The sequence below is a fragment of the Octopus bimaculoides genome, chromosome 25, assembly GCF_046866305.1.
Source record: "Octopus bimaculoides isolate indiv1 chromosome 25, ASM4686630v1, whole genome shotgun sequence".
NCBI lineage: Eukaryota > Metazoa > Mollusca > Cephalopoda > Octopoda > Octopodidae > Octopus > Octopus bimaculoides.
The window spans coordinates 13,192,463-13,216,698 of NC_142952.1; the positions used below are offsets into that span (position 1 = coordinate 13,192,463).

At 37.6% G+C, this 24,236-nt stretch overlaps 1 protein-coding gene across 2 annotated transcripts in view; it reads right to left on the reverse strand.

The window, feature by feature from the left end:
* Positions 1 to 5,404: 5,404 nt before the first annotated feature.
* Positions 5,405 to 24,236, reverse strand: part of LOC106882747 (uncharacterized) — a 40,142-nt gene continuing 21,310 nt past the window's right edge. For both annotated transcript variants that reach the window (XM_089342062.1, XM_089342063.1), the window contains 3 exons: positions 18,216 to 20,628; positions 14,742 to 15,685; positions 5,405 to 10,188 (listed from right to left, as the gene is read on the reverse strand). In XM_089342062.1, coding sequence (XP_089198188.1) covers positions 9,919 to 10,188; positions 14,742 to 15,685; positions 18,216 to 20,586 — 3,585 coding nt within the window. In that variant the 5' untranslated portion in view covers positions 20,587 to 20,628 and the 3' untranslated portion in view covers positions 5,405 to 9,918. The remainder of the gene's footprint in view (positions 10,189 to 14,741; positions 15,686 to 18,215; positions 20,629 to 24,236) is intronic.

Sequence of the window (24,236 nt, forward strand, 5' to 3'; positions counted from 1 at the left end):
TTGCATTTGAACTTCAAACTTCTGAATGCTTTGAACAAAACCAAAACTCACACACACACACACATGCCGTTATGCAAACCATTCGTCTGTTCATTTTATGTCTGTGTTTCCACGCTTGCATGGGTTGGATGAATTGTTGTTGTTGGCACTCCATCGCTTACAATGTCGAGGTTTCCAGTTGATCCGTTCAACGGAACAGCCTGCTCGTGAAATTAACGTGCAAGTGGCTGAGCACTCCACAGACACGTGTACCCTTAATGTAGTTCTCGGGGATATTCAGTGTGACACAGTGTGACAAGGTTGACCCTTTGAATTACAGGCACAACAGAAACAAGAAGTAAGAGTGAGAGAAAGTTGTGGTGAAAGAGTACAGCAGAGTTTGTCACCACCCCCTGCCGGAGCCTCGTGGAGCTTTAGGTGTTTTCGCTCAATAAACACTCACAACACCCGGTCTGGGAATTGAAACTGCGATCCTATGACCGTGAGTCTGCTGCCCTAACCACTGGGTCATTGCGCCTCCGCATGAGAATACATACACAAAACAAAACATCTACTAAACCCATTCACAAGGCTTTGGTTGGCCCGAAACTATTGTGGATACTTGCCCAAGGTGCCACACAGTGGGACTGAACTCAGAACCATGTGACTGGAAAGCAAACTTCTTATCACATAGCAACACACACACACACATATATATAGAGAGAGAGAGAGACAGAGACAGACAGACAGACAAATAGATAGATGTATATATTTATCATCATCATCATCATCATCATTATCACTTAATATGTGTCTGACAAACTGACAATGGTGAATGATTTGAGTGGGGCTGAGGAGTTGGTAGACTGCATCATGGATCATTGTCTACTTTGGCTGTGACTAGTTTCTCTTCTTAATGACAACCATTTTACCAGATGTACTGGATCCTCTTTCTTTTGTGTGTGTGTGTGTGTGTGTGTGTGTGTGTGTTAGATACCAGCACTTGTGAAAATTGCCTTGTAACTTAGGTTACAAGGTTAAATCTCTAAAGTGATGCCTATAAATGAAGAATAGAAGAGAGGTTGAGAGATGGTCCTAGGTGGAGGTCCAAAAGTAGTAAGAGTGGAGTAAGTATATGTGTACACACACACACACACACACACATTCGACAGTCTTCCATACAGCTTCTGTCTAAAACATTTTGGTAACAAGATATTCAATGAAAAATTTGAAACCTGAACTCTTAGTCCAATACAGTATAGTATAAGGCAAAAAGGGTCACACTGTTAGTGACCACCACAAAAAGCAAATGGAAAGATATTTGATCTGATGAAGAATCTTTGATCCAAAAGCACTCATGTGAATAAACCTAACCTGACAACTAACAACAAGGCTTCATGCTGCATGAAGTTCTATCTACCTGTCTATCTGTCTATCTATCTGTCTACCTATCTACTTTATTTCAATAAATTCGCCATTAACGGCGTTACATAGAGGGGACAAACAAAAACAGGGGACAAACAAAGACAGACAGACATAAAGTAGCTGCGGGCTGGACATGGACATTAATGAGATGAGGGTGATAAAGATGAAACAAATAATGAGAGAGGCACCAGTGCCCGCCAACTGATAACATTGTTCAGTTTTGTTTTGTTTTTTTTTCTTTTGAAAAACACTTGTGAGGTTGCAAACCTCTTACACTATCAAAATTACAATTTTTACATAATTTCAATATATTAAAAATTCACAATTTTCGTCATTCCACCACTCCGCAAGCAGATACCTACCTACCTACCTACCTTTCTATCTATCTATCTATCTATCTACCCATCTGGCTATCTATTCAGTTACAGTATTTCATCCTCCTCCTTTACCTTCCTAACCTCTCCTGCTAATGGTGTTACCCTATTCTCCTTCTATACAATACCATAACCATGTTGCCTGAGATACACCAGCACATTATTCTCAGTCCACTGGTCACTTTTTTGACCACTTTCAAAGTGTTTGCTTTGTCTATTTCTTGTAATCTTTAATTTTTCACTTGTTTCAGTCATTGGACTGCAGCCATGCTGGGGCAGCACCATAAAGGGTCTAGTCAAACAAATTGACCCCAGAACTTATTTCTTTTTAAGTCTGGTACTTATCCTATCATTCTCTTTTGCTGAATTGCTAAGTTAGAGAGAGGGAAACAAACCAACACCAGTTGTCAAATAGGACACACACACAATACATACATACACCTGTTGAAAGACTGTTTGCGTAAATTATGTAACAGAGTAGTCTCCCTTCAATAGTTAGTTCTGTTGCACATTAATCACTGTGTTTAGTTATAATAAAACTGTTGTTGGCACTCCGTCGCGGGTTCCAGTTGATCCGATCAACGGAACAGCCTGCTCGTGAAATTAATAGAAAAGTGGCTGAGCACTCCACAGACACGTGTACCCTTAACGTAGTTCTCGGGAATATTCAGCGTGACACAGTGTGACAAGGCTGACCCTTTGAATTACAGGTACAACAGGAACAGGAAGTAAGAGTGAGAGAAAGTTGTGGTGAAAGAGTACAGCAGGGTTCGCCGGAGCCTCGTGGAGCTTTTAGGTGTTTTCGCTCAATAAACACTCACAACGCCAGGTCTGGGAATCGAAACCGCGATCCTATGACCACGAGTCCGTTGCCCTAACCACTGGGCCATTGCGCCTCCACTATAATAAAACTAAGCTTACTTGAACTAACGTGGGAATTTTAAAAGGCTAGAAATAACAGCCAAAATTACCTTTACCGTTACAAGACATACATACATACCGGTATGTTAAATAACAGCAAAAATTCTTGATTTATTAAAATAATCTCTACCTCAAGTATCTATCTATCTATCTATCTATATGTATACATATATATGTCTATATCTATGTATGTATGTATAGATATATATGTATGTATGTATGTATGGTCTTAATGCTATAAGAATTAAGGCGGCGTGCTGGCAGAAACGTTAGCACGCCAGGCGAAATGCTTAGCACCATTCATTCAGCACACAATAAGCACCATTCATTGATTGCAGCCTGTCTGGCTCCCCGTGCCAGTGACACGTAAAAAGCACCATCCGAACGTGGTCAATGCCAGCTCCACCGCCCTGACTGGCCTCTGTGTCGGTGGCACGTAAAGAGCACCATCCGAACGTGACCGATACCAGTGCCACCTGTCTGGCTGCCCGTACCAGTGACACGTAAAAAGCACCATCCGAACATAGCTGATGCCAGTGCTGCCTGATTGGCTCCTGTGTCACTACACTCTCGGAGTGGTTGGCGTTAGGAAGGGCATCCAGCTGTAAAAACACTGCCAGATCAGATTGGAGCCTGGTGTGGGCTCCTGGCTTGCCAGTCCCCAGTCAAACTGTCCAACCCATACCAGTATGGAAAGCGAGCATCAAACGATGATGATCTGTATTTAAGGCATGCCAAATGAGATATTATTTTTTAATTGGAGGAGGTAAGTCGATTACATCGACCCAATGTTCAACTGGTACTTATTTTAATCGACCTCAGTGGAATTCGAACGTAAAGACGGGCGAAATGCCGCCAAGCATTTCGCCCGGTGCGCTAACGATTTTGCCAGCTCGCCGTCTTAAATACAAATAACATATCGACATTTGAAATATCATTTAATATGGGTTAGAAAATAACGGGAGGTAACTTTTGGAACACTCATTTAAGTCATCTCCCTTTGATTCATAACCCGTACAATTGAAATTTTCGAAGATAGGACAAGTGGAATTACTAGCACCAATAATTAACTGGTACTTCAGTTGTTCAACCCCAGAGGGATGAACGACTAAGATGACGGCATTTGAAATCAAAGGATATAACTACTATTCCCTTCAAACTTTGCTTTTGTGACCGGGACATGAATTATTTACATTATTTACATTTGACGGATATTTGTCCTCATTTTGTTTGTTGTTAACACGTTTCGGCTGATATACCCTCCAGCCTTCATTAGGTGTCTTGGGGAAATTTCAAACCTGGGTTCTCATTCCTAAGGTATTTTTCGATGTTGTTGTTATTATTATTATTATTAGTATTCCAGTCACTGCCTGGAATCGAACTCGGAATCTTGGGATTAGTAACCCATGCTCTTAACCACTAAGCCATATGTCCGTGGGCATATGGCGTTGTGGTTACTAACCCCAAGATTCCTAGTTCGATTCCAGGCAGTGACCTGAATAACAGCAATAACAAATATCCATCAATTGTAAATGTACATAATTCCTCATCTCTTAAATATAGAACAGGACATCAATGTTTTGAAACTGACCTATTTTCCATTACTGAGTTGCTGAAGCAGAAACATTGTTATAGCAAATATTCTGCTCAATACCAGAGATTTTCTTGACCTGAACCACTTGAGCATGTCACTTAATGGCTGACACTATGTGCATCTCTGATCATGAGCAGGAGAGATGGGGGAATATTATAGCCATGTGTTGAGAGAGATTCTTTGGGCTTTGAATAAATGTGAAAGCAAATTTTGAAGGAAATATTAGCCATTTTTCATACTTTCTAGAAGTAAGCAAATAAGAAATAACAGCTGCTACCGAAGGACAAAAATCATGTTACACAGTGTAATGCATTATCAGAAGCATAGTCAAGATTGGCTAAAACTTTTTACTGCTTCCACTGGATACCATATTCCTTGCTGTCAATTACATTTTTTAATGATGAAATCAGCAATTATAGAAGGTCTTTAACTCCAAATAAAAATGACACAAGGTAGAGTGAGGTCCTTTTAGTCCTGCTGGCATAGGAAAATCCTATCCGACTGGTGATAAAAAGGTTATCCGGCTATAAAAACTATGCTACATGACATGTAATAGAGTAATATTCGACTTATTTATTTATCTACTTTTATTGTTGTTGTGTGTACCAGGACAAAGGACCACTACATGTGGCAAGACACTGCGAAATCATGGCAAGATGACATGTAAAAGGCACCCATGCTGGTGACACATAAAAGACACCCAGTACGTTATGTCAAGGGCTTCCAGACATAGGAACCATGCCAAAAATGATGAGTAAGATCACAGCAAGATGTTGTTTGTGAGAGGCTCAAGATGTGGCACTGCTACATGTGGTGAGAAACTGTGAGATCATTGTAAAAAGATGTGAGAGTGTTACACATGGTGAAAAACTGAGGCCATCATAGTAAGATGGTGAAACAGCTACATGTAGTGAGAAACTAAGATCGTACTAAAGAGATGCAAGAATGCTACATGTGGCAGGAGACCCATAAAATCGTGGCAAGAAGCTGTGAAACTGCTACAAGTGGCTAGGAAATGCTTGTGTGGCCACTGCAACACTTATCAACTTGGAAATAAAATTTAAAAAAATTTAAATGAAGTAACAACAAAATGATAACAGTATTTCAAAAACTTTGTAAATATTTTACTTTATTTCTGGAAGAAATATTTTCTTTATATTTTATATACATATCGTTCAAGAAATATGCTGTCCCATAATTTTTCTACCCTTCTTTCCATTATCATTAATATTATCATTATTATATCATTGTAATATTTGTATCTGGATCTGGTGGCCATGTGTTTGGAGCTCTAAGTTTTCCTTAAAATTTGTCTTATTGTTTGCTTTTCCAAATTTTGTTGAACTGTTGAGTACATAACCCTGCTCACGGTAAGCAGCACTAGCTGGGGTGTCGAGAACTTGCCCTTTAAGGGCAAATTTTGAGTTTAAAAAAAAAAAAACTTTATATTCTAAAAATAAAAATTCAATATGGTTTTCCAAATTGAGGGGACTGACAGTTCTTGGAACAGCCATTTTGACATTTTGTTCCCTCCACTAATTAATGTGGTTGAGAGGCAGAGCAAAGACAGCAGCAATGACCAAGATAAATTTGGAAATGATGCAAGTATGACATCCAGTACCATATGAAACACTTATAAAATTAGTAAAGCAACAATGAGAGTTGCTTTTTCTAAGCTGAAACACAGTGAGTTCAGACAGATATGTAGAAAGACAGAAGAGGTAGAGATATCAGAAAAGGAATTGGTAAGAGCTAAAATGCACCTAACCAGGACTGGCAGAACAGTCCACCTTAAAACATCAGAAGAGTAAGAAGTAACAAGAAGACAAACAATCTTATACAGATGTATATCTGCAAAGGCAAGAAGGCTAGAAAGAGCTGCAAAAACAGCAATTATAGCAGCAGCAGCAATCACAATAGAGAATTCACCAACATCTATGGCTTTCACATACCAGACAACAGTAAAAAGCTCCACAAGGCATGTCTCTTCCATGTTCAGAGCAGTCAGACAATTCCTGCAGTGAGAGAGATGATGAAGAGCCCAAATGGCAAAATGTCAGCAGGTTTCACAAAAGAGAAAGAAAAACACACCAACATCAATACAAAAATCTGGCAGGTATGGTCAGAGTGGGGAGACACCTTTGGGGACAATACACAAATACTAACCCCCAACAGCAGCCACACCAATACCACCAACATCATACCCATCGCCACCACCACTACCACCATCACAACCCAATTCACACATCTCAATTTCAACAAAACTCTAACATTATGAACTACACAGCAATAAACATGAACAATAAAGAACTGATGGAACACTTATATAGGGGAAAGGTACCTATGTTGGGCCAGTGCTGATATTGGGTGTGTGTCCCTCCTCCCCTCGCCTATAGGTATTTCCACAAATTCCCGGCCTAGCAGTGCTATCAAGGTGCAATGCCGGTTCAGCATGAATTCTACAGGCATTGAAGTGCAAACAGCCAGGCGTGCCTGAGATGCATGTGAAGGAACAAATCTGTTCTGCACATCCTTGTGCCGTGCCTGAGCATTGTTGACTTGTGGGTTTATGTTGAACACCTGCTGTCATGTGTAGGATGAATCTGGCTATTGGCCGAGTCCATTGTGAAGATCACCTGCTGCCTTCCTTTGGCCGTGAAGGGCTGGCAGTGTTTCTTTGTCTGATGGCCTAAGTGAAAGAGGTTGTGGGGGTGGGCCAAGTTGGAAGGGCTGAAGACAAACACTTTGGCCAAACCCTCATCAACTTTTTCAAGTTCCACTTGAAAATAAAGTGAGGGTACAGAAGGGAAGTGCTGCCTCCCACTAGATCAGAGCATCACAAACAAAAATATAAATGGAAAGGAACGTGGAGCAAACCTAAAAACTGGAAACAATGAATTCAGAAACCACGATTATGATACTTTAAAAATGTGTGTAATCAAAGAAAAGAACTCAGCATTGACCACTGACTGTACCTCCCCCAAAAAATAGACAGCAAAAACAATGAAAAACAAATATGGTCATCGCAAATGCAACAGAAGCAAATGTCGTTATGACCAGACTAAATGAAACAATATATGTGACAGCCTCTGTAGCCTCAAAGGAAAGTGGATAATCCCTCAAATCCATCCAAATAGGAGTATCACAACCTGAACAGATGGTATGGAAAACTAATATCTAGAAAAAAAAAATAATAAAATAAAAGGATTTGTCAATCTTTAATTAACCAAAGTAACCAGACAACACTACTAAGTAACAAGAAAGAAAAATAATACTACAGAAATATAAAATAACAAGAAACTCTGCCAAATCAGATTGGAGCCTGGTGTAGCCATCTGGTTTCACCAGTCCTCAGTCAAATTGTCTAACCCATGCTAGCATGGAAAGTGGACGTTAAAATGGTAACATGAAGCACCTTGTTGATGCTTCATGTTACCATCCCATGCACTGCCGGACCAGTTGGGTAAAAGCACAACAAACCCATTCTTCTATTCTCCAGGATGCTTCACGCTTTCAATCCTGCGCAATGCAGCATGGCCTAGCAGCATGTCTGCTTTCTATATCATCCATGTCTGAATTATATAATGCAAAATGTTCATACAAAAAAACAAACTGCTAACTGTTGTGACTCACAGCCATTTGAGTTTGACCATGTGACCACTTCTGGGAGCTACGCTTGCCACCTGCAATTAGTCTCCCTCTGATTAGGAAGGGCATCCAGCCAAAGAAACCATGCCAAAATCAGACAACTGGAGCATGGACAGCTGACCAGCTCCTGTCAAACCATCCAACCCAACCCAGCATGGAAAATGGATGTATGATGGTGATGATGCCATGAATAAATGGCAAACAGTTCTACAGCTACAGACATAAGAAGGAATCATAAAACTAAAGCCATTTCCATTAGAAGAGGAATATTCAAAGAAGACTCACTCACTCCACCTTCTTTTCTGTCTGGAACTGACACCTTTAACTAACATGCTAGACAGAACAGGATGTGGATACAACTGCTATGGTAAAACAATCAACCAACTCTTGTATACGGATGATCTAAAACTGTATGTTGTAAATGACAAACAACTGAAAACATTATCACAGACAGAATATAGATTTACCAAACAAATAAATATTAAATTCAGCTTAGAAAAATGTACCAAAGCAACCTTGTAAAGAGGAAATCTAGTTAAGAGTAACAATATCACACTAGGTAAAGAAAATGAAATAAGAGAACTAGACCAAACTCAGACATACAAATACTAAGGAACCAATGAACTAGATATGGTACAACACACAAATGAAAGAGAAGATAAGGAAGAAATACTATAGACAAGTTAGATTAATACTTAAAATAGAGTACAATGTGAAAAACAAGGTAATAGGCATCAATATTCTAGCTGTCCCAGTTATAAATTACAGTTATAATATTCTTAACTGGATACTAAATGAATTAACCAAACTAGACAAGAAAATAAGAAAAGAAAAATGACAGAATTTAAAATATGCCACCTAAAATCTGACATAGAAAGGTTATATATACAATGAATTGAAGGTAGAAAAACTACTATAAAATATCCACCATAGGATTACAGAAATATCTAACTCAGAACCAAGGAAAACTGGTACAAAAAGCTGCAAAGCATGAGCAAAACAGAAACTTTTTTCTGCTTTCAAGGAAGCCAAAAAATACAAGAAGGAGGCCATAGAACCTGACAACTACGGAAAAAAAGAGCAAACAACAAAAGCTGTAAACAAATAGAAAGATTTAATTTATCGACCCTGAAAGGATGAAAGGCAAAGTTGACATGGTGGAATTTGAACTTAGACTGTGAAGACAGACAAAATACCGCTAAACATCTCACCTAGCAAGCTAATAATTCTGCCAGCTCGCTTCCTTAATAATAATAATAATAATAATAATGATGATGATGATGATTTCAAATTTTTTGCACAAGGCCAGGAGATTCAGGGGAGGGAGCAAGTTGATGATATTGACCCCAATGTTCAAGTGGTACATATTCTGCCCACTCACCACCTTAATAATAATAATAATAATAATAATACCAACCCCAGTACTCAACTGGTACTTATTTTATCGACCCCCAAAACACGAAAGGTAAAGTTGACCCTGGTGAATTTTGAACTCAGAACGTAAAGACAGACAAAATGCCTGGCTTGCTAACGATTCTACCAGCCTGCCACCATATTAATAATAATAACAATCCTTTCTACTATAGGTATAAGGCTTGGAATTCTCAGAGATAGGGCTAGTTGATTACATTAACACCAGTACTTAACTGGTACTTATTTTATAGACCCCAAAAAGATGAAAGGTAAAGTTGACCTCGGCAGAATTCGAACTCAGAAATACCGTAACAGACGAAATAGCGCTAAGCATTTTGCCTGGTGTGCTGATGATTCTGCTACCTCGCTGCCTTAATAATAAATAATGGTAATAATATTTACACAGACCATTGGATTTTTTAAAGAAATGAATAACATGATGATGATGATGATAGTAATATCAATGATGGTAAAATGGAACAGAAAGAATGTAGTGATCAGTCCACTGCACTTTGCCCTGGGGGGGGGGGGTCATCACACCACCATCACCAGCACCACTGTTTCTCAAACATTCATACAATAGCAATATTTTCGAAGATCTGGGAATTTCTCGCTGATACAGTTTGGTTGATCGCCATATTTGTTGAGACGGCTGATTTCAGGGAAAACTTGGAAATTTTGGGTTTCAAGGTTGACCTTTACGCTGGCTTCATAAAGGCCATTGTTTGGATTTGTCTCAAAGGTCAGTTGGTAATTGATGGTATCCAGCAGTGTCTGCCGGCTGAAGTTAGCAATCCGGTTATCAGGATCCTTGGAACTAATAAATTTCAGAACCTGCAATTTGAATAATAATAATAATAATAATAATAATATTAATAATAATAATAATAATATTAATAATAATAATAATAATATTAATAATAATAATAATAATAATATTAATAATAATAATAATAATAATATTAATAATAATAATAATAACAATAATGATAATAATAATAATAATAATAATAATAATAATAATAAGATAGATGCAAATAGGCCAGACATCATACTGAAAGACTTCAGACAAAAATCATGCCTCCTCATTGATATGACTGTCCCAATCAATATAAACGTATCTGTCAAGACCTACCAAAAACTGAGCAAATATAAACATCTTGAAATAGAAATTAGCAAAATGTGGAATCTGAAGACGAAAACAATACCTATTGTTAAAGGTGCCCTGGGAATGACAGCGAAACGGGCTGATTACTACCTAGCTCAGATACCAGGAAACCCCAAAATGGCTGAAGTTCAAAAGATAGTGCTCATGGGAACTGCCCATATCCTACGTAAAATACTGTCTATGTGATCTCAAATTTTAAAACAAACACATAATTTTCTTATGGTTTCTTAAACATTCTCTAGAACAACACTGTACAAATCCAAATATATGGTACCCTAGGCATAACACCTACATGAACTTCTAACTTGTCTCTTGAGGTCTCTGGGTGAGACTTGGATCCAACTTGTACAAATGCAAAGCAAAAGTTAAACATAAAATAATAATAACAATAATAATAATAGTTAATAATAATACAAGTAATGGTTTCAAATTTTGGCACAAGGCCAGCAAGTTTGGGGATGGGGCTAGTTGATTACATCAACCCCAGTGCTCAACTGGTACTTACTTTATCAACCCTTGAAAGGATGAAAGACAAAGTCAACCTCAGAGGAATTTGAACTCAGAACATAAGGACAGAGAAAATCCTGTTAAGCATTTTGCCCGGCATGCTAACAATTCTGCCAACTTGCTGCCTTAAATAATAATGGTTTCAAATTTTGACACAAGGCCAGCAATTTTTGGTGTAGGTAGTAGGTTGATTACATCAACCCCAGTGCTCAACAGATACTTATTTTATCAACCCCTAAAGAGGATGAAAGGCAAAGCCGATCTCAAAAGAATCCGAACACAGAACATAAAGATGGATGAAATGCCACTAAGCATTTTTCCCAGCATGCTAATGATTCTGCCAGCTCACAGTTAATGATAATAATAATAATAATAACAACAACAACAATAGTGTCAAAATTTGGCACAAGGCAGCAAGTTCGGGGGGGGGGGACTAAGTTGATTAAATCAACCCCAATGCTCAACTGGTACTTATTTTATTGACCCTGAAAGGATGAAAGACAAAGTCGACCTCAGTGGAGTTTGAACTCAGAAAGTAAAAATGGATGAATACCATCAGGACGAAATACTGCTCAGCATTTTGCCTGGAGTGCAAACAATTCTGCCAGTTTATCACCTTTAGAGTAATATTGTCTTTTAAACAAGTAGGACTTGCTACCAACATACCATCATACCTTTTACTAATATTTTAGCTGCTATTTACTCACAACTTGATACAGGTATCCCTTATGACCTTTCCACACTTGACCCTGCATTCAAGACATGACAAGTGGAAGGTAAAGAGGTACTTTTCTGGTGTTTTATCAATGCTTGGAGGAAGAAAAGTAATGGGATCTCAATGGTATTTGAACTAAGAATGTAAAGAACTAAAACAAACCACCAGGCACAAGGCTTGCAATTTGCGGAGATGATACAAACAATTCTGTTAATTACCATCCTTCCCCGATCATCATCATTTAACATCTTTTTTTTTCTTCTTGCTAGAATGGGTTGTGGAGGCGCAATGGCCCAGTGGTTAGAGCAGCGGACTCGCAGTCATAGGATCGCGGTTTCGATTCCCAGACCGGGCGTTGTGAGTGTTTATTGAGCGAAAACACCTAAAAGCTCCACGAGGGTTCGGCAGGGGATGGTGTCGAACCCTGCTGTACTCTTTCACCACAACTTTCTCTCACTCTTACTTCCTGTTTCTGTTGTACCTGTAATTCAAAGGGTCAGCCTTGTCACACTGTGTCACGCTGAATATTCCCGAGAACTACGTTAAGGGTACACGTGTCTGTGGAGTGCTCAGCCACTTGCACGTTAATTTCACGAGCAGGCTGTTCCGTTGATCGGATCAACTGGAACCCTCGACGTCGTAAGTGACGGAGTGCCAACACAGAATGGGTTAGATGGTTTAATAGGAGCTGGCCAGCCTGAGAGCTAACCAGGCTATTCAACTATTCTCTGTGAAACCAGTTAAATCTTTAATTATAATAATTTTTTAAAATATTTTAGCTATTCACAGTGCATTTTCAAATTCTATTTCTCCTATTTGTCTACCCATGTGGAATAAAATAACTTTGTTTTCACTATATATATCATCTTCGAAATGCCTAGTTTAGAATAGAGGCAGCTGATGAAGGAAAAATTAAATAAGTGGCTCGTCTGCTTTCCTACGTGTTCATTCTGTTGTCTGTAAACAAAGTCCGTTTTTGTGCTTTATGTTCCCATTCATTTTTCTGACGTCCTGTACCCGGATATGCATCTATATATACATGTAGATGTAGGTATGTACATATATGTATGTATACATCCATATGCTCATATATCATCTGTATTATATATATATATATATAATCATAAATATATAGGGATTGACAGTAACCTGCTTCTCCAATATACTGAGAATTCAGAAATAGCAGTCAAAGAACTACTGATTTCAAAACTACAAATTATTACTCCAGATTGATAGCGATATTTTTGATACACACAGAACAAAAAACAGTTCTGTGTTCTGTGTGTATCAAAAATATCGCTATCAATCTGGAGTAATAATTTGTAGTTTTGAAATCAGTAGTTCTTTGACTGCTATTTCTGAATTCTCAGTATGTTGGAGAAGCAGGTTACTGTCAATCCCTATATATTTATGATTATAAATGTTTTTTACCGAAAAGGTTTTTTCATACTGAGCTACCCGGCAAAATTGTTAATTATTAATTTTATTACTAATTGACGATTCCCTGCCCTGCATATATATATACTTTTGTTATTTACACCACCTGTCCTCGTCTGTTGTTATTATTTGTATATTCTCCCATATATATATATATATATATATATATACATATATAAACAGGATGGTCATAATCAGAATACATTTGATCATAGATCTGTTGAATCAAGATCGATTAAGAAGTTAAACAACAAGAGAGCCTGTATGTAGTTGCCTGCTAGAAATGACAGCAGACAAGTCTGCTGCAAATCTCATTCTTACTGTCTAAAATGAAAGAGGCAGATGACAATGGACAATGTAGTAATTCCTGATATACTAAAAGACAGGATAGTCATCATTGGAATGCCCTTAACCAGAGGTCTGTTTGCCCAGAGCTAAGTAAGACAGCTATCTGCTGCTCCATAAACTGTTTCTCAAGAACTAAAAATCATTAAAAGGCAAGTAAATAAACTAGATGTGTTGATTTAATCAATTCTGAAATATATATTTTGCCTTTGCTTAGTCAGTTGCATTGATTTTTTCTGTTTGTTTTTTTCCTTTTGTACTTAAAAACGCATCATTGTAACTGTAAAGATTTTGAAGTGTTCAGAATTAACAAAGATCAATACTGGAACAGATAATCAATACAAAGACATACATCAAAGGTAAGAAAACAAAATTATTTCTCTTTTTTAAATTTAAATGTTTTAAATGTTTATATAAATGTTTTAAAAATTTATGAAAAAAAAAATTTTTTTTAACTGTAAAAATAAAACAGTATAATCTATTACAATGAACTAACAGACTGAATATTTTTACAGAAAGGAGGGAGAAAGAGAGAGAGTTTAGTTGACTGAATCAACCTAGTGTATTTCTAAATCTTTTAATACCTGAGGAGGCAAACTAAATAGTAATAATAATAATAATAATAATAGTAATAATAATAATAATAATGATACAGTATTTAATTTTGCTACTTGTCAGGGATATTAGCTGCATGTAACTGGGCATCCTATCTCAAGAAAGATATATCTCCTATTCTGCTTTGCACAAACTGAATCTGAAGGAACAAGTTTTGGTTTTATATTTCATCAGGATACCACATGTTAAAGTTTATGATACACTGTTTAACATGGAGATATTTGCTACACCCTATTTCACCACCTCTATGTGCACCTACCACCTGCCCATTATAAAAAACAAAACACAGTTTTTTATTAGTTCGGGACACCGTTTGCCTGAAAATCAAAAGTAGGAGTTAACATATTTAATGTAGAGAAAACAAATCTAACTATGGTGAGAAGAAAGCATTTTCTCAATGCATAATAGCATATAATCATTTTCAAAAGTAGGAGAGACAACACTGAACATGTGTTGGTTTTATTAGATCTCTTCAGGAGTATTGATTTCACTGTACTTGCTTATGTTTTAGATTTTTTCTCTGCATAAAATATGTTTACACCTAACTGTAAAGTACAAACAAGTTTCTAAGGAGATATATTTAAATGTTACAGTACAAACCTTCTCATTCGGAGATACTAGATAGACAGAGAATATTTTTTTCAGTGAAAGTTGACCACACAAGTGTTTCACAGGCAACAGAAGTGTCCTAATGTAGGACATAACTTTCTGCATTGATGAATGTACAAGCTGAGTAGAAGGATCAACAGGGTATCTTGACAGGCAGCTACACCAGTGCATAGCAATGCCAGCAGATTTGCATGTTCGATTAAGTGGGATTGGCTGCAAGAGACTGAGACCACGAGTCGAGTAATCAACAGGTTCGAACATACGAGTAGAGTCGAGTATGTCCAGCATTGTCTCATGCACGTCAAATGGTGTCACTAGTCTCTCCTGATTGCTCTTCAGATTCTTCATAAAATACGAGTATTTCAACTGAAACCACTTGGGGAACACGAATGACATGAAAGGCAGGCGTTCTTCCAGCTTGCCTTGGACTGTGTTGCGTACACTGCCATATCTTGCCCCATGATCACTCATAACTATCAACAAGGTGTTGTTTAAGTAGTTTCCCTTCTCCATGGATTGAAAGAATGCCAGCAGGTCCTTGTCCAGGTACTGGATAGGATTGTTGTCGTTGTGAGACAGTTCTCCGTGGAAAGCAAATGCGAACTTGGATACATTAGCATACTTCTGGAAAAAGTCTTTGAGATAATCCAAAGTGAACTGATGCTTTGGTTTGGAGCCAAGACAGAAGTTGATGCTGCTTTCATCAAGCACAGATTCACTGATGGCTTGCCAGAAGGGTCGCATATAATGGTCAGTCGGTGCATTGTAGAAACCATTGAAACGTAGATTGAATACACCAAGACTAGGGCAGTCTTCAGCAAATAACGTGACATAGCCTTTCGAACGGAACTTATTCCATACCAGAGGATAATCATCAACAAATCCTGAAGTAAGTTGGTTCTTACGGACTTCAGGTAATTCAGTTTCTGTTCTTCCTGGAAAATAAAAATGACAATAATGGGTTTGAATTTTGGCACATGGCCAGCAATTTCAGAGCAGGGGTAAATGAATTGTATTGCTCCCAGCAAAAGTCAACTTCAGCAAGATTTGAACGCAGAACATAAAGATGGGAAAAAAATGCTACTAAGCATTTTGTCTGGCATGCTAATGATTCTACCAGCTCACCACCTTAATAACAATAACAATTCTTTCCACAACAAGTTCAAGGTCTGAAATTTTAGAGGAGGGGGCTAGTCAATTACATCACCCCCAATGCTTGACTCTCACTTTATTGACCCCAAAAGGATGAAAGACAAAGCTGACCTCAGTAGCATTTGAAATCAGAATGTAAAGATGGATCAAATGCCATTAAGCATTTTGCTTGGCATGCTAACAATTCTGTTAGCTTGTCACCTTTAATTATCTCAGATTTTGACACAAGGCCATCTACTTTTTAGGGGTGACGGGTTAATTGGTTACACTGACCCCTGTGCTCAACTGGTACTCATTTTATCGACCCTGAAAGGATGAAAGGTAAATTTAACCTTGGTAGAATTTGAACTCAGGATGTAGAAATGGATGATTGCTGCTAAGCATTTTGTCCAGTGTGCTAACAATTCTGCCAGCTAGCTACCTTAAAAATAATAACAATAAGCCAGCGAGCTGGCAGAATCGTTAGCACACAGGACAAAATGCTTAGCGACATTTCATTCGCTTTTACATTCTGAGTTCAAATTCCGCTGAGGTTGACTTTGCCTTTCATCCTTTTGAAATCAATAAAATAAGTATCAGTTGCGCACTGGGGTCGATGTAATTGACTTTCACCCTCCTCTGAAATTGTTAGAAGAAATAAGAAATGCTACAAAGTATTTTGTCTGGTATGACAGCTAACTGCCTTAATAATAATAATAATAATAATAATAATGGTTCCAAATTTAGCCACAAGGGCAGTAGTTTTGGGGGAGGGGATGAGTTGATTACATCAACCCAAGTATTTCACTGGTACTTATTTTATCGACCCTGAAAGGATGAAAGGTAAAGTTGACCTTCGCTGAACCTAAACTCAGAACATAGAGACAGGTGAAATACCACTAAGCGTTTCATCCAGCATACTAACGATTCTGCCAGCTCACCGCCTTAATAATAATAATTAATTATTTTATTAGTCAGAAGGGCTCACATACAATAACATTAAAGGACAAAAACATATAAAAGCATATAAAAGACAAAAACAGGACAATACAGTGGGTTTACCGTGTGTAAACAAAGCATAACAATAAAAAATTAAACAAATTGAAACTTCCAATAGGGGACGTGCTTTAAGATCCACTATAGCCCCAAAACTGACCAAAGCCTTGTGAGTAGATTTGGTAGAAGGGAACTGACTGAAATGTGTGTGTGTGTGTGTGTGTGTGTGTGTGTGTGTGTGTGTGTGTGTGTGTGTGTGTGTGTGTGTGTGCGCGCGCGCGCGCGTCTCTCTCTGTCTGTTTTGATATCATATGAATGTTGGCAACAAGACATCCAGCCACAGAAAATGTATCGTGGCAAATTCCATTTGACCCATGAAAGTATGGAAAAGTGGACATTAAATGAGGACACACACACAGAGTTTCTGCACAATTTCTATTTGCCAAATTCTAAAGACAGGGTACTAATCAATGCTAAGTCAAAAGACACCTGCCCAAGATGACTGAATTTCAAACTACAAGGTTGCAAAGTAAATGTTTTACCCACAAAACCATTCATGCACCCATTTGTCTCCTTGTCCATTTGTTTTTTTTAACCCTTTAGCATTTAAACTGGTTAAATCTGGCCCAAACATTCTACCAGCTTTGTCCACACTGGCCAGATCTGGCATCTCACACCCACCATACACTGTCATTCTAAAAATATACAATCACATTATTGAAATCTTGAAGCTACATAATAATGTATGAGGAATTCAAAATAATGCGAATAAATAAGGGTTACATTTGACAGAGTAATCTGAATGCTGAAGGGTTAAAGGGATTTTTTTTTTTTTTTTACTCTATTCTTAACGCTTCAAAATAATATATAGGAAGTGTTAAACCACTGTAGCCAACTGAGCAGATAACTAACTGGCACTCTGTCAGTTACAACGATGAGGGTTCCAGCTGATCTGATCAACGGAACAGCCTGCTCCTGAAATTAATGTGCATGTGACAGTCTCTACAGACACGTGTACCCTTAATGTAGTTTGCAAGGAGAATCAATGTATCACACAGTATGACAAGGCTGGCCCTTTGAAACAGGTACTACTCATGTTTGCCAGCTGAGTGGACTGGAGCAATGTGAAATGGAGTGTCTTGCTCAAGGACATAGTGTGCCACTGGGAATTGAACTCATGACCTTACGATTATGAGCTGAATACCCTAACCACTAAGCCATGTGCCTTCACTAGCTGAGCAGATAACTCTGCCTAAATAGAGGAGAAAGGAGGAAATGGCAACATAGCTATTAGTTAGAATGTAGAAAAGGGTAAAGCAAAAAGAGGAGTCTACTTACCAGTGAGCAATGGAATTATAGCAGCAGCTGTAGCATCTCCAACAATATTGTAACCATTCATTATGATGGCTCCAAGAGATTCTTTCAGATGTTTATAAGACAACGGTAGTTTACGTTGGAAAGACAAGTGAGATAAGGAATCAAGTCCATAGATGAGAATATTCAGAGGAATTGTGTTCAAATGCACAAACTGAGGGATGTCTGAAATCCGTTGAAATACCTCAGGTTTTGGATAGATTTGAACAAAGAACTGTTCAATATCTGGAAGCTGGTTGTAAATACCATATTGTTCGGGTGGAAGATTTAAGTAGGTTTCTTTGGAATTATCGTAGTATAAGGTATCAGTCATATCTTCAATATCGAAGTTATGGAAAATGTGTGATTTCTTTTCCTTCTCAGTTTTTCTTTTAGGTTTCTCAAGTTTTGGTGGAACAATCTGAAGATTATTTGGCAGGATTTTAGATTTTGTTGTATATGGGAATCTTTTATAAGTATCTTTTGGTCTCAGTATTTGGATCATTGGGTGTGAGCTAAGTTGATTGTGAACTGCTTTGATATTTGGATGAGACTGGCTTCTAGATTTCATTGGAGAAGAATTCAAAAATTTTACATTTACTACATCTTTTTCTTGGGATTTGGGTTTGGGTTTGGCTTCGACTTGAATTTGGTTTTCTGGGTAGATCAAAGAATTCAATTTGGAAATAGTGGGGAGGAGCATCAGTTGAGGAATTTCTGATTCACTACTTTGGGGTAAAGACTGATGGTTGGCAGAACTGTCTGAAGGTTTAGATTTTGGCAAGATAGAACCATTTGAAGAAGAAATTATGTCATTTATAGATCTCTTCTTTGAGAGCAGATGTTTCTGTTTAGTTTTCGTAATAATCCTGTTGCTTCTTTTCCATGGATCATTGTGATTTTTCTTGTCAATCTGTAAAGATTTAACAACATCCGGAGTTTTGAGAAATCGGCTGATGCCTTTGGAATGATTGTTTTGTTGGTTTTGTACAAAAAGATTATTGCTTGGATATGTAAGTTTCTTTGGAATTCTTTTATACTTTCCTGAACTATTTGAATTAAATATATTTATATTGCTTGGCAGTTTAAGTGAAGAATGGGCATTTTGATGAATAATTTTCTTCACATTTTGTGCAGTGATATTGGCTAAAAGTGAACCATTTTTGTCTTGATATAAAGCACCGTTGAAAACAGAATTGAGACTGTGTCGGAATTTATCCGTAAATTTAGACTTCATAGAAGCAATAGGGTTGTTTTTATAACTCTTATTAGAGGATTTAAAAGCTACTTTTAAAGATATATCTGATGTTAAATTATTTACTTTCCCTGATGGAAAACTTCCTAATTTTTTGTAGTTGTTCCTTTTACTTCTTTGATTGGTAGATAGTAATAGACTAGGCTTATTTCTATTTTGGTATTGCCTGAGAGCTTTCACACCATATTTCATCATTGGATCAAAATTAACATCACTTGTTTTAAAAGAGGAACGTACCATTTTGTTGCCTAGCTTTCGAGGATTATTTCTCTGAAATTTTAAAGCATTATTCAAAAGGCTACCTTTCCGAACTTCTCTGTCTGTGAAAGGTCTTTTTCTCATATCTTTATCACCTTTGGTAATCTTTGACACTTTTGTGGTTTCAGATTGGTCTGCAACATCTCTATATCTCAAAATTCTGTTAGCATTTAATACCAGTTTTTTGTAATGAAGTTTATCTTCAGAGTTAACATTACTTTTTTGTCTAGAAGAGAGAGATAACAGATGTCTTGTAGAATCTAAGACTATATCCTTTGTTTCAAGGAAGCATTGAACTCTGATGAAATCATGCTGTACAATAATGTTGAAAGGATAGTTGACATCATCACCACCAATGGGTGCAGTATAAGTTGCATAGTTGTCATCAATGCGTTCTATAGCCTGATATGTGCACTGCTTGATACGGTCTCCATGAAGTAAAGCGCTGTCCATTTTTAACTTACCATTTTCCATACTGAAAATCTCAGAACCAAAACATTGAATAGATCCAACATCATAGAAGGCATTTTTGTTTGTGTCACTCTGCAAATCCAGTTTTGGATGTTGGCAGACAATGTTCTTTGATTGAACAGTCTTATTTGGTAAGGTGGAAACAACAAGGTCATTTAGCCGAAGTGCAGATCTCTGAAATGGATTCTTAAACCTATCTCGTATTCGATAGAAAGATGAGAATAACTGGTATTCTTTTTTCTGCTGTAGAGTAATGCTCTTGTAGATGCTGTTGTCAAATGCCAAGTTACGTAACAAAAGCAGAACGCCAATGCATATCAGGGTGACAAATGTTGGCTTGAGTTTACGATTCCACTTCCAGAAGAACAGCATTATGAAATAAAGAAGAAATGCCGCACCATAACGGATGACATTCTAATAAAGACAGAAATAAAGAAACGTAAGAATTATACAATGTACAGGAACAAAGAGTTTTTAATAGATTCTGGGGAAGGGAAAGAAGGTAAGGGAAGGTGTCTATTGTGTTGAAGAAAATCATTTTTTTAAATTATCAGGCATACGATCAAAGCTATCCCAGCTGTGACCAACACAACCTTTATTTAAATAAAATCTAGACAGCACAGATTATATAATTTTAAATGGTTTTCTTCTTAAGACAAACATTAGGTGATAAAAGAAAAATTTGGCAGCTGTTTCTCATACTAAGCAGTTATCTGTATGTATAGCTTTTGTGCATACATGTGTATGTGTACATACATATGTTGTTGTTGGCACTCCGTCGCTTACGACATCAAGGGTTCCAGTTGATCCGATCAACGGAAAAGCCTGCTAGTGAAATTAACGTGCAAGTGGCTGAGCACTCCACAGACATGTGTACCCTTAACGTAGTTCTTGGGGATATCCAGTATGACACAGTGTGACAAGGCTGGCCATTTGAAATACAGGTACAACAGGAACAGGAGCCTCATGAAGCTTTAGGTGTTTTCGCTCAATAAACACTCACAACGCCCGGTCTGGGAATCGAAACCGCAATCCTATCACTGCGAGTCTGCTGCCCTAACCGCTGGGCCATTGCGCCTGCACAGACATACATATACACACACATCGACAAACAGATGCAGACATGGCAATGTGGTTAGGAAGTCTGCTTCCCAACCTTATGGTCTTGGGTTCAGTTCCACTGTGTAGCACCTTGGGCAAGTGTTTTCTACTGTAATCTCAGATTGACCAAAGCTTTATGAGTGGATCTGATAGATGGAAAGTAAAAGAAACTTGTTTTGTGATTGTGTGTGTATGCATGCATAAGACTGATGAAATGCTGTGTGGTTGCCCTTGTAAACAGGCTTGTCCCTTACAACTCTCTCCAGCTGAGCATCCCAAATTTTGTGAGCTTGTAACCGCTGGTGCTACATAAAAATCACCCATGCCAGTGCTGTGTAAAAGCACCAAGTACACTCTGTGGAGTGGTTGGCATTAGGAAGAGCACTCAGCCACAGAAACCATGCCAAAACAGACATGGAGCCTGAACAGCTTTTCAGTTGGTTAGCTTCTGTCAAACCATCCAACGCATGGATGTTAAATGAGGATATATATATATATATATATATATATATATAATAATAATAATATTAGGGACAAAATCTTTTTATTATATTTATCTTATGATATTTACTTTACTTTATATTATACTCATTTATTGTGCTTTTAATTATTAATTTTTCTATATGTGATAGTGGATTTTCATCGATGAGTTCTTGATAATTGGTTATTTTCCCTAAAACTATATATATATATATATATATATATATATATATATATAATATCAAGGGAAAGAAAATGGAGAATAAATGGATGTAATTACTGATTTATTTGCATGTTGCAGAAAAATGACATTTAAAAAAAAAAACATTACAAATAAAAAATTGGAAGTTGAAAGCTCAAAAAAGAAAATAACATAAGAACCTACATATATGTTTCTGTCAAACCAATAAGTTGATGGAAATCTCCAAAACATGTTTAATGTCAAAGAAATTGCTACATTCATACTATTTTTATTTTATGGTTGAACTTCAAGGTTCAAAAAGAGCTGACCCCCACTTAGGTGATCATTATATTTTTTTAATGATATGGATTGAACCAGTGGAATACCTTGGATTATATAATCCCTAATAAGGACTTAACTACCTCGAGTTAACTATACATACACACGTACAAGGTCTGACTAAAATGCATTGGGACTGATGCAATAAAAAGAAAATTATTACAATGCATATCAAATCAGCATTTAATCTCCTTCAATGTAGTCCCCTTCTGAAGTCACACACTTTATCCAGCATTGCTTCCATTGATGCAAGCATTCCTGGAACTCCATTTTTTGTGATAGCAAGCAGCTGCCTCATCACATTCTCTTGGATTTCCTCAACTTCTTGAAATCTTGTTGGGTGTCTTCTACTGTGAAGGCAGAGCCTTAGTTTCAGGGTCATTGCCAAAGACCCATAATTAGCCACCTGCTATGACTATTTCAAAATGCTTTCATCTTCCTCAACATAACCAAGGAGGTCTTGCACAGCTGAGGCTTGATCTTTTTGAGATGACCACACTCTACTTGCAAACACTGCTATAAACAATACAAGAGTACGGGAACATATCAGTGTGCACATGCAACAGATTTCAAGGTCAATCTGTGCCAAGTGGCTTCACACTGTGTATTTTAGCTCTGTTACCATAGCAACAGTCTCGATACTTTTTGATGAGATCTCGTACTCTTCCATGCTGGCTTAGGATATGTTGGAAGAGGTTTTTAATTTTGGAGTTTTCCTTCTCCTAGATTGATTGCTTTCACAGCAGCTAAGGAACTCAATCTACCCTTAGAAAAATTTATTTAACACATAGATGAGACTCTGACAGATGTTATCATTCTGGGTCAGAACGGTAATTAAGAATGGTAATTAAGGGATGACTCCATGATCCCCACAAACCCAGAACTCCCTAATTGAATCTTCACCACCAGATGCAGTTTTATGTCATACACGAAGTAGTTGCTTTCATAGTATGAATATACATTATAGGACATACCATACCTTAGTTTCATCAGTCATACTCTTTTGTGCTGGCTTAAGAAATGTTGGGAGGGGATATTAATTTAGGAGCTTCCTTCTCCCAGATTGTTTTCACTGAAGCTAAGGAACTCAATCTACCCTAAAGAAAAAAAAAAAAGAAAATCTATTCCAGCCCCGATCAGAACGGACCTGGTAGTAATGGTAATTAAGAGGTGACCCATGATCTCCCCCCCCCCCCGCCCACAACTCCAGAACTCACTAACTGGATCATCACCACTGAATGCAGTTTTGTTTTATACCTGAAGTAGTTGCCTCCATAGTATGAATTAATCTATGTTACTGGACATACCTCATGTTAGTTTCGTCAGCCATACTCTTCTGTGCTGTGTTAGGGAATTTTGGAAGAGGGTGTTAATTTTGGAATTTACCTTCTAGATTGATTGCTTTCAGTGCAGCTAAGGGACTCAATCTATCCTTAGAAAACGTTATTAAATCCTAAGATGAGACCCTGACAGATACTACTGTTCCAGATCAGAAAGGACCTGGGGTTAATGATAATTAAGAGTGACTCCACACTCACCACAACTTGTTAAATTAGCTTTCTCATTTAATCAATGTAGGTTACAGTGAAGATGGTGGTTGTACTTAGGATGGTTGTTGTGGTGGTGGTGGTGGTGGTAGCTAGTGATTAAGACACTATGACTAGCAGTTGAAGTGAAGGTGGTAGTGGTGGCTAATGGTTGAGGTAGTGGATGTTAGTGATTAATAGCTGTGGTAGTAACAGTGGTGGTGATGGAGTTAACTTTATCAAAATGCCTGAAACCACCACAGGATGGCACTATATAGATATCAAGTGGTTAGGAAGTGAATGTATTAACCACATGGCTAGCCATGCCTGAGCCTATAGCCACACCTGTGCCTATAGCCATGCCTGTACTTATATAACCATATAAAAAGCATTGG